The sequence below is a fragment of the Molossus molossus genome, unplaced genomic scaffold, assembly GCF_014108415.1.
Source record: "Molossus molossus isolate mMolMol1 unplaced genomic scaffold, mMolMol1.p scaffold_m16_p_8, whole genome shotgun sequence".
Taxonomy (NCBI): domain Eukaryota; kingdom Metazoa; phylum Chordata; class Mammalia; order Chiroptera; family Molossidae; genus Molossus; species Molossus molossus.
Window position 1 is genome coordinate 108446205 of NW_023425402.1, and position 12024 is coordinate 108458228.

At 44.1% G+C, this 12024-nt stretch overlaps 2 protein-coding genes across 2 annotated transcripts in view; one reads left to right on the plus strand and one right to left on the minus strand.

The window, feature by feature from the left end:
• The window catches only part of PRKN (parkin RBR E3 ubiquitin protein ligase), a 1054158-nt gene extending 1047666 nt beyond the window's left edge, over positions 1–6492 (minus strand). The window contains exon 1 of the mRNA XM_036249419.1: positions 6409–6492. Within this exon, the coding sequence (XP_036105312.1) occupies positions 6409–6415 (7 nt within the window). The 5' untranslated portion in view covers positions 6416–6492. The remainder of the gene's footprint in view (positions 1–6408) is intronic.
• A 460-nt stretch (positions 6493–6952) lies between these two features.
• The window catches only part of PACRG (parkin coregulated), a 428095-nt gene continuing 423023 nt past the window's right edge, over positions 6953–12024 (plus strand). The window contains exon 1 of the mRNA XM_036249304.1: positions 6953–7111. Within this exon, the coding sequence (XP_036105197.1) occupies positions 6953–7111 (159 nt within the window). The remainder of the gene's footprint in view (positions 7112–12024) is intronic.

The window sequence follows — 12024 nt, forward strand, 5'->3', positions numbered from 1 at the left end:
ACATCTTTCCAAAACACGGTCCATTCAGGATGCTCTCTGTGTGCAGTGGAGCGTTGACTCCACCTTGCTACCCAACAAAACCCACCCTCCGAACACCGCTTACAGAGCAGGTCCTGGCCTGCTGCCAGCCTCCTCCGGCCAGCCCCACCCGGGCCCTCCGCATTCGGGCTCCCCTAGCCCTCCAAGCCTTGCTCCTGTCTCCCCCCACTTCACAATGCTGCCTGCATCTAGCTCATTCCTACTTGTCCTTTAGGGCAACTTAAACAGCCCCTGGGAAACAGTGGGCCCTGGGCTCCCTCAGAGGCCTCTCCAGTGCCCCCCGCTCAGACTGGCATCACAGTGTTACTACGTAGGATTGCAAACCTTTAGTTTTCTGCACTCTTTCTACGCCAGGAGCAAGGACTCAACAAATAGTAGTTGCAAATTTCTTGGCTGATGCAAAGGAGGAACTGATTGCTTCAGACTGAGAAGTGGGTGAGAGGTGATACACAGGTGGAGAGCTTAAGAAAAACTTAGAAAGTTGGCATCATTTGAAAGGGATCTTGAAGGATGTACTACGGGCAGGAAAGGCACTCAAAGCTGCAAGAATAACATGAGCAAAAGAAGAGAGACGTGAAAAGTCGTGGTGTGAAGGTGTGTATGTGTCTTCAAACACACACATTTCTTTCTAATTACTCTGCTTCTGTTGGGAAGACAGCAGAATTCTCAGCCCAAATGTATGTCTTACCTGTCCAACGATATCACAGACTCTTCTGGGATGGTAGGACTTTGGGTGAATAACTTTAGAAAGTCATCAAATATTCCTCTGTATCTTATATCTCTCCGTGTCCCTTCCCCACAGGTAACATAGACACGCACGCCACCCCCCTGGGCCCCCTTCCCTGCTCCACCTCATCCAACATCTGGGGGAGGAACGACACCCAAATCACCACTGCGAACTGAAATTCCTAACCCTCCAAGGAAGAACGTCTTGTGTTTGGTGAAAACAGCCATCTGAATAAGCTGGTGGAAGTCCTAGATAATTAGGGCACACAGCACTAGGGAAATCGCAGCATCACGGTGATTCCTTTCAACCAAATTCTCTCCTACAGGGTGAGCAAAATAAGCCAAGAAAGGGAGCCGCCATGTAAATCAGCCAAATGTCACATAAGTTTCTTTCTTTAATATCACAAAACTTAAGAGAGAAACCATTCAGATTACTACAAAGAGACGTTTAAAATGAGCTCATTAAATGCAAATTAAAACAGAAACTCTGAATAAGCAGTGGGCTACAATTAAAGGCTGAAGAAACAGCAGGTGAGAAACAATTTTCCCTGATCAAAGAACTAAAAGCTAACAGAATAAAGCTTTCTGCACTGAAACCGCTTTCATGAATATGGAACATTTTGAAGTGAGGAGAATTTTTTCTTTTTGCGTTTTTCAAAGGAGCTTTGGAGGTAGAAATGGATTTGCGTATCTTAGTACAAAGTACTTTCATTGTCTCATTTCCAAGCAATGAAGCTATGAGGTTTCAAAAAAAAATGCAGACTTCAAAAAAACCTTTAGTAATACTTCCAAAATTGAAAAGGGCACAAGGTCATTATTTTAGAGCCTTTGGACTCAAAGGACTGCACATAATTATGCAAAATCTTCTATGCAAAAATGTAGTAGAATTTCTTGTGTGATATGGTCTACCTCATCATAAATAGAGGCCTGAGAGCCCACCATGGGTACTTAGGTGTAGGGCCCTCCTTCATCCAAAATTACTGAAACAGCAGAGCAAGTAGCAGAACACGGTATGTTCAACTAGAACTATAAATTCTGAGAGTTTAAAATTCACCACATACAATCTTTTCACAAATATGCAGATTTGTGGGCAAACAGCGGAGCCAGACTGCCCATGCACGCTGGCAGGCGCGTTTCACGCAGTTGTTTTTCACTCGTGTATCCCTGGCGCCGAGAGCGGTACCGGGCACCTGGTGGGTGCTCAATGGTTGGTCTGCTTTCATGAATGTAATGCATTATAAAATGAGAAGTGAGAGGTTTTTCCCTCATACATTCATGTTACAAATTTAAATACACCGTCATCTATCAGAAGGCAAAAATGAAAAGATTCCATAGGACACAGGGGAAACGGGCAGTTTGCAAACACTGTCACACAGCTCAGAGCCCCCGAGGACAGCTGTGCACCGCTCACTGCTAAAGGCACTGGCCTTGAGGGTGGGACGGTGTGCAGGAGACAGAGGAAGCCTCGAAGGTACTCTGGGGAGGATGTCTTTCTGCAATCTCTCAGCCCCGAGGGGCGGGGCTGCTGCGTACTACCTTATTGTGATACACAGGCCTATAGACTAGTGTGATTTATTTTAGGACAATTTGGAAATACTTTGCAAAATTCAAAATCTGCAAAGGCTTCTCTAGAAAACCTACCCAGAAATTGTAATAAGGTTTTTACTTTACATATATGCTAATATATGCAAATAAAATGATATAGACACAAACATTCCTGATGATAGCAATTGTCTGTAAACTTTCTGAAGGTTCATTTATTGGAGATCATTTGCATAATTTATGTACATCCATAAAATGAAAGACTGGGCGGGAATTATCATGGGGTAGATCTGAACATGCAGATAGGTAAGTCTCCCAAGAACTGTTAAGTTAAACAAGGTACAGAAAACACTATGTTCCAGATATTGTATTATTTTAAATAAAAAATCTTTTTACAGAATAAGACATTGAATTTGAATTTCAGTACTGGCAACATTGCACTTTAATATCTGATACTACTCAAATACCTAAATTCAGATCTACAGAGCATTTAGAATATACCATAAATATTGCTACAAAAATTCAATTTTAAACACAAAGAATTTTAAAAAGGGTTAGATATAGTTTTAATAGAAGTGCCAACCAACTGAAATGGGCGATGTTTTCAAACATCTCCAATAAGGAGTTAACCAAAATATATAAAGAACTCATACAACTCAACAACAAAGTAATAAAAAATTCAGCTAAAAAATGGGCAGATGACCTGATCGGACACTTTTCCCAAGAAGGCATACAAATGGCCAACAGATACATGAAAAGACTCTCAACTTCACTAGCTTCACCTGTTAGAATGACTCTTATCAACAAGGCAAGTAATTACAAGTGTTGGAGAGGTTGTAGGGAAAAGGGAACCCTCATTCACTGCTGGTGAGAACAAAAACTGGTGCAGCCACTAAGGAAAACAGTACGAAGCTCCCTCAAAAAATGAAGAATAAAGTTACCATATCACTCAGAATCCCTCTTCTGGGTATCTACCAGAAAACTGTGAAAACATGTATTCGCAAAGACACGTGCACTCACATGTTCATTGCAGCAGTATTCACGGTGGCCAAGACAACTGAAATGGAAACAACGGAAACGTCGCTCAGCAGATGACTGGAGAGAGAAGACACGATGCATATATGCAGTGGAATACTACTCAGCCACAAGAAAAGATAAAATACTGCCATTTATGACAACATGAATGGATCTTGAGAATATCATGCTAAGCGAAATAAGTCAGAAAAAAAAAGGTCAAGAACCATATGATTTCACTCATGTGGAATATAAAAGTGAAAGCACAAATGAACAAACAAGAAAAACAAACAAACAAAACCTCATGGACACAGACAACAGTGGAAAGGGGGGTAGGGGGAAGTAAAAGGTAAAGGGGGTCAAATTAAAAAAAAAAAAAAAAAAAAAAAAAAACAGAGGTGCCAAAATTACATTTTTCTAAGTTGAATTTTCTTGAGTTTTTTTTTCCATTCTGCTTATATTACCTTGAAGTCCTTCTCCATACTTCTCACAAAGTCATGATTTGTCACTGACTTGAATTAAATTGTGTTTCTGTAGCTCTCTAGGTTAGAGCACTTAACATATCAATCATTATCCAAGTGAGAAATGTAAGTCCTTTTGAAACAGTTTCAGAGCCAAGGTGAATTGCATTGGCAGAGAGGTAATACTTTACTCCTGTTCTACCAAAAAACCCATTTCTTTTCTTTTTTTTCTAATAGACATTTTTTTTAGAGAAAGAGGAAGGGAGAGGGAGAGAGAAACATCCATGTGAGAGAGAAACATAGATTGGCTGCCTCCTGCACGCCCCCTACTGGGGATTAAGCCCCAAATCTGGGCATGTGCCCTGACCTGAAATCGAACCAGTGACCTTTTGGTGCACATCGAACCAGTGACCTTTTGGTGCACAGGATGATGCCCAACCAACTGAGTCACATCAGCCAGGGCAAAAAAAACATTTCTTGTTTTTCCTCAAAAGTGAGCTAAGATTTAAAGAAAGTGGAAGAGTACTGTTTGCATTAAAGAGGTCGTAGCAATGAAGGAGAGCACAGACATGAAATGGGCAAGTTCTGAGTAGCACACATCTTTAAACAGAAAAAAGAAAAAACAATCTCCAGGTACATAGTTATGTATATTTTTATCTCCAGCTCACCACTGGGTATAAACTGTAATGCCTATCCCAGCTCAAAAGTTCAGTCACAGACACAGGAACCCCTCACTCTAAGCTTCCCCTCCGACTGCTCCCATTTCCACCCACTGTTACCACTATACAACATAACCAACCCCAAATGGCCATTAAGATTTTTATTTAAATGTGCCTATCGATAGACATAGGCAATGCACCTAGATATATAAAATAATTTATTACACATTGTCCTCATGGTCGTTATATGTAAGGTACTTTTCTTAGGATGAGGCATGGATTTAATTAGTTATGTTGTGACATACACTTATTTACATTATTTAAAACAATAGCTGGAGTATGAAGAGAATACTTTTTAAAATCCACCTTATATTCTTCATGTCATTACCAGTTACTGATAACTGTCTAATCATCACATCCCAAGACTGTACTCTTCCTTAAATCCCAAATCATAAAACTAAACTAAACTGCCTAACCATATCTCATCCTAACAGCTATTTATATAATGTTATTAGATACTAATTTGGAATTAAGAGACAATTTTTAGATCTTATGACCCTGTTGTTATATAGTTTCACCATAAATTATTTTCTTTTAAAATTAGCCATGCACTAGATTAAGTTGAATTAAAATCACACTTGCACAATCATCTTCAAAATAAGGCTTTTTTTCCTTTAAAATTCTGACAGCATGATTTTTGAGCAATTTTTCAACTTGGTTTTCTGATTCAGTCCAAATTTGTGTTTACAAGTAGATATTATTTAATTCTCACCTAAAAACCCAAAAGTTTCAAAACGTTTTATACACTTTTCTTAATTTGATAACTTCCAAAAATCACACCAGGCTAGAAACCGAAGAAAAACTGGACAACATCCTTAGGTTTTACCATTACTTCAAAGACAGCCTCAGTTACCTGGCCTGATTCTCCCACGGTTGGGTAGAAGGTTTTACATTTTTAAATTAATTTAATAAATAAAAGACAAGAAGAGCTTATCAGTGCACACAAACGTACCCTTTCTAAAAATCCACCTCTCATCTTTCTGGATCGACTACATCTGACTTAAGACGCACTTGTTGCAATCAAACGTGTTACATATATTGCGCTCACTGGGAATAATCCCCAAATAAACTCACCAAACCGATACACATTCTAGAGCAAGTCTCTGTCATTATAAACTCCCCAAACTCCCCTAGTAAACCATGGCTAGCACTGGGAAGCAAAGCTTTCTCATCATACCATGCATTTCCACTAATTTGGGGAGATAAACCCTACAATAACCTTTGGTTTCACAATCCCTGAATAGAGGAACTTGGCTAATATTATACACTCGTATTTCAGTGTTTATAAACAATTCTAACAGCCACTTCCAAAGCTTTATTCACAACAATGCACCTGGGTCATTTGTGTTTACTAATTTTTTCATAATAAATACGTTAGGTTCATTCAATAGGCAAAAGGTGTTAACTCTTGTTATTATTTACTCTTACTTCTCACGTCATGTCAGACCGCCCACGGGAGATTTAATAGGAGATATTCCAGGGAACAAGTGTGAATTTCTTAGGGTTCCAGCCATCCCACCAGGTTCCTTCCTTTGGGGTGAACGCTCTGCGAGGGCTCCCTCCAAGGGTGCCGCAGACAGCGGTCTAGACCGCAGGGTCTGTCTGCTCCGCTGGGAGACACGGAGCCCCAGGTCAGGCGGCCGGCTCCCCGCGCGGGGCGCACCTGTCAGGCCAGGGCTGGGCGGGGGCTCCAGCAACACACACTCTCCCGCAGCGCGGCGGGCACCGGCGGCCGGCGGCGCGGGCTCAGGGGGCGCGGACCCCGCCGCGCTGCCACTGACAGTTGGTACCGGGGGCTGGGGGGCACCCTGGGATCCCCGTCGTCCGAGGACCGGCGTGGCGCCACAGCTGGGCGCAGGGCGGCGCAGGGCGGCGCAGAGAGCCTGTACCTGACAGGCACCACGTACCGATCATGGTCACTGGGCAGGTGCAAACTGCTGGACAAGAAGGGGACCTCTGCGCACAGCGGCGCCCACCGGCGCCTCCCACCAGCTGTGCGCTCCGGAGTTTAATCCGCCAGAACTCCCCTCCCCCCGCCCGCCGTCGGAGTACGCATGCGCACACTGCGAGCAGCCCGCGGCCTTCTGGGAGTCGTAGTTTTAGGGCATCGTTTCTCCTCCCTGCCCGCCGCTCTTCCGGGTTAAGGCCCAGGAAATGTACGTCACCGGGGGTGGGGCCATTTACCCGCAGTGTTGACGCGTCGCTTAGCAACCAGGAGGCTGACATTAGGAAGCTCGTTGTCTTTCCAGCAAAGGTCCTGCCCTCCTCCCAGCCCCCCTCCCCTCAACTCCATTCACCTAGGAGCTGCCAAACATCTGGATCAACCTGGGCACTGCAATTTCTACCACTAACGCGCCTTTTACATTTTTGCCCTCGACCTCCTTCTCACATCCGTAAAACCCACTGATTCTTGTGCTACACGTTTTATGAGAACAAGACATTTCTAGGAAGATGGTGGCAGAAAAAGAGACCCTGGGCTTAAACAAATGCTCAGACAAGATGCCGAAGAGGAGGACCAAGCTGCTGGCACAACAGCCGCTCCCGGTGCACCAGCCTCACTCCCTGGTTTCTGAGGGCTTCACAGTCAAAGCCATGATGAAAAACTCAGTCGTAAGTGATCTTCCTGTATTGAATGCACTCGCTGCAAACCAGCAGACACCAGGTTACAGAGGTTGGCCGGCCCTAGCATGGATTCCGAGCCTGTGTCCTGGGTGGTCTTTGCCAAGAATGGCAATTACTCAGGCAGTAGCTGGAGGCATCCAACATTGTAGAGATCCAGGCTAGGTTGTTAGAAAGGATCTTGAGCAAGTGATATATTATGTGCATTTATAAGCACATTCCTAATAACTCTTGTTTTCTAGACCACCCAAAATTACTCTTAAGCTATCTATGAAGGAAAAAGATCCCCTTTGCTATTCCTAAACTGGCCCACTGGGCAGAAAGCCTTGTAGCAAGTAGGTGAGTTCTTAGAAATCTTAAACTCTTTTCCATATTTGACATGTGCTTATGAACTGGGACTATAAACCCATTAAATAATCTACAATAAGAAACTCCATCGATTCAACCTAGGAAATGTCAGGATATCTTAGCATTTACTCTAACGACACTGTTTCTGAGAAAATGGTATCAGCCTGATAGAATACTGAAAGGCAACTTACTATGTCTATTTGCAGATACATCTTTTAAATGACAATTTTTTTTTAAAATTCAAGCTTCAGTTCAAGTATCTCTGGCTAGTAATACCATTCATATTTCACTTTTATTATATATGGTAGTTAAAATAATTCCAACACTGTCCAGGAGAAAAGGAACACTTGGTTTAGCTACATGCATGATAGGTTTTTTTCAAAAGCCTTCCTATCTGTTGAATAGCTTTAAATTTGGTATGCTAAACCAGATTTTGCTACTGAGTAAGCACCTGTCTGGGAATGAGATATTAAATAATAAACGGCACTTTCAAATTTGTATAATTTATACTCTGGGAGGATCTGACTTACTGCATAGCAACCCTATGTTAATGAATAGTATCGCTTTCCAGTGTCACATTATTTGTTTTACATAAATGTTGTGAAACTAATACCTATTCTGAAACCACATTCCTCATGAAAACATGAATGAAACTGTTTACCTATTTGCCCCCTAGACTAGATCTCCATGTTACTACATAATTGATATCCTGGTCATTGGAATGCATGTCAGTTGGTTTACAATAGTTAAATTTATTGAAAATAGATGAAAACTCCTCCGAGTTGTAGCTTCAGTCCTTTTGCATGTTTTTCATATTAATGGGTGGTCACGGGAGCCAAGATGACTACTGATCAACAATACCAAATACCATGACTGTTCAAGCTAATGATTATCATAGTGACTTTTCAATGTTACATATTTTTCACAGATGTTAAAAAATTGGTCAGATTCTTTCTCTCTTTTTCTAAACCTATGTTCAGAATCATGTTAATTATTTTAAAGGCCTTACACTAAAGTCAGTTCTGGAAAATCAAATATTTCAGTATTGCCAAACATAATAAGTATGCTTTCAAGACAGACAACAACAACAACAAAACTGATATGAATCAGCCTTCTTTATAAAAACCTTATTAAGATAAATTATCTTATTTTCATATTTTTAAGGAAAATCTCTTTGTGTAATCTATTTTTCTACTGGGATCTTCAAAACGTGATGGGTAACTGTTTTCACTTTATTTAGTGGAAATCATAATTCATAGTTGCAAACATGATTCAGCCAATCATTTATTCATTTAATCAACAACCTTTTTTTTTTTTTAAGTTAAGCTAATTACTTGTTAAACACAATTCTAGGAATTTAGGATCAGCAAAACAAAGCCCCTGTACTTACTACTCCACGGCAAACCACCGCCACCACCACCAACAAAGTCTTGGTACAAGAAAGGTGGGCAGTACTGTTTATACAAACTAATTTCAGTGGTGTAGGAAACAAAACCTTTTTTCTTTCACATCCAGTGTTTGCATTTCAACGTTTCTGCTTTCAACAGTACAGAGTATAGACCTTTTGGCATTATCAAGTCAAAATGCCCCTCTTATTTGACATTTATTTTTATCCAGAAAGTAATATGCCTCTCTCCAGCTTTTCTTAATTACAACCTCTTGTTCTAAAAGCCAACTCCCAAACCATTTTTCTAGTGTTAGGGCTTGTCCCCCGCTCCCTGTTCCCAGCACTTGCCACCTCCATCAGTCACCATCCCGGTCCTTTTCCACAAAAGACACGCAGGACCCTGAGGAGTTCTCTGTGGCGCTTGTGGTTTTTGAGAGTCCTTCAGGAACATAAGTACACAGACTTGATCATAAACACATTTGATCCGATGAGCTGTGCGAGCAGACACCCTTATTGAAAGTCCTACTTTATATACGAAGACGCCAACTTATTTCCAAAGCAGTAATAAACGTGGACGTAAATGTTTTAGACCCCCGAGCCAGAGGTGGTTTTTCAGGAGTGAGTAGTCCCTAGACTCCCCTGAAGCTGTTGTTGCATGCTCCATGGAAACAGGCCACGACACGCATCCCACAGCAGATAACAAGATCCAAACTCAGGTTATTATCATGTTTACTTGAAAAGAGTATATGAAATTCAGAATGCGGAGATTTTAGAGCCCCTCTTCCCTCTCAAGGCCTTGGTGGTGGCGCATACAGCCCGGAACGAGAAACCAGCAGCTCACTGTGTGCTGGCAACAGGCCAACAGATGCTCGCTGTTCCCATCAACCTAATGATAAAGCCAATTAGGGTACGGGCCCAAGGCTATGATAGAGAAGTTGACTGCAATTGAAGCTTTGTATTACTCTTTTCCTCTTTCATATACTATAAATGTTCTATGCTCAAAGCTCAGTGGAATGGGAAAATATTATTTGTTTACTTACATAGAAACTTTTATGCTTGTAATCACATTCATTCAACACATGGTTGTGATGGCCAATATTTATAAATTATATAGTAAGGAACTGATTTGGCTGTCGTGAACAGAGACCAAATAATGATAGCTTAACTGAGATGGAAGTTGCTTCTCTCACATACAAGTGTCCACATCTGTACATAATCCAGGGAGGTTGGGTCCTGCTTCCCCACGAGATAGGGCCAGGGACATAGGAATGTTGTATGTTCTTGCTTTGTATCCTATAGGAGGACACCCTGGGCCAAGGTGGGCTCACCACCACCAGGGTGAAATCCCCACCCTCAGGAAGGAGACGAGAGGAGGAAGAGAACTTCCTTTTAAGGACATGACCCCGACACTGTGCCGCACTTTCCCTCACATCCCACTGGACAGAATTTAGTCACAGGCCCAGATTTTCTCTTTTTGCAAAAGCCTATGAAAGACAGATCCTTGCGGCAACTCCTGGCCCCCACCCCCATTCCATCGGGAAAAGGCCTAAGAAAGATATGTAGTCCCAAAAGGGCATCATCTCCAACACCTGCGTCACGTAGGTGGCGAGAAAAGGGGAGGAGACACCTGCGAGCAGAGACAGGCAGGAATGGACAGCAAGCAGCTTCCTTAGAAGGGATGCCGTCCCCTCGGCTCACGCCCACTGCCAAACTCGGTCTTACCGCCCTGTCCAGCTCCAGGGCAGGCTGAGACGTGTGGTCCCCGGTCTTACCGCCCTGTCCAGCTCCAGGGCAGGCTGAGACGTGTGGTCCCCGGTCTTACCGCCCTGTCCAGCTCCAGGGCAGGCTGAGACGTGTGGTCCCCGGTCTTACCGCCCTGTCCAGCGCCAGGGCAGGCTGAGACGTGTGGTCGCTGACTGTCAGCTGTGCGTCCAGCTGGAGCCTCAGGTGCTTCATTACTGTAAGAAGGAAAACGAGGAACACTGGGGGCTGATGGCGTGCCCTGCACCGGCACTGATGGTTCTAGTGAGGAAAGGAGATAGGCAGGTGCAATAATTACTGCACAAATAAATCACATCCACAGATACTCAGTGCAGTGGAAGTGCTCGTGGTGAAGGGACCAAGTGCCGACAACCTGCTGGGGGCCCTCATCACCTCCTGCCTAGGTTTTTACAGTATCGTCCACACGGGTCACTAGACTCCCTCCACCGAATGCTCGGTTACCCCAAACAGCTGCGGTGGCTGGCCCACTCCTCTGCCCAGCACAGTGTCCTCCCAGCCCTGCTGAAAGTGTGCGGAGCCCCTGCGTTCCTTACGGCAAGGACAGTCGCGGTACCTCCACCAGCTGTGACCGAGCTCCGCTGCCCGGCTTGAGCTTCCTCTCCCGCCATTCTCATTTGCTTCCACCAAATTCCACTGTAACTCTCCGTGTAGCTGGGGCTTTGCTCATGTCACCGCGTTTGCTTGCGTGTCCTTGTGCCTACATGTCTGCACACAGAAACTGCCCCGTCATTAGGGGGCAGACACGCTGGTCGCTGTGCGGGGACCTAGCCTGTGCCTGGGCAGCCACGCTGAAATGCCAGCTGCCTCCACTCTGCCACTCTGTCCACCAAGACGGGGACTTGCCCTCGGTTCATTGTTTACTCCTGTGTGTCACAGTGATCTCTGCTTACGTCTGATCTCCTCGTGGGCGTTTCCCGCGAAGGCACAATCTGTGTCTCATCTTTATCATCCTGACCAGCACCTCACAGTGTCCTCACGTGTTTGCTACAAGAGGGAAAGCAGTTCTGCCCTTATCTCATTGTCTCCCTCTTCCCCGTTCCTCCGATTGTTCTCCATCTCTGGTTGGATTTTTGTGACCACCCTCCCCCACGTCAGGAGCCCCGAAGATCCCCTGAAACTCAGCCCGATCATGGATCATGACATTGCTCCCTCTTAGCCCCTGGGGGGCTCCTCATCTCACTCAGAGTAAAAGCTCACATTCTTACCTTCCGGTGAGGCCCTAATCCAGCCGCCGTATCTTCTCGATCCACACACAGTACTTTCTGCCTCCCTCATTCTGTTCCCCCACCGTCGGTTCCTGGCCATTCCCTGAATACACCGGTCTGCATGGCTGCCTCAGTGCCTTGGCCCTCCTGTTCCCTTTGCCTGAAACGCATTTCCCCGGCGT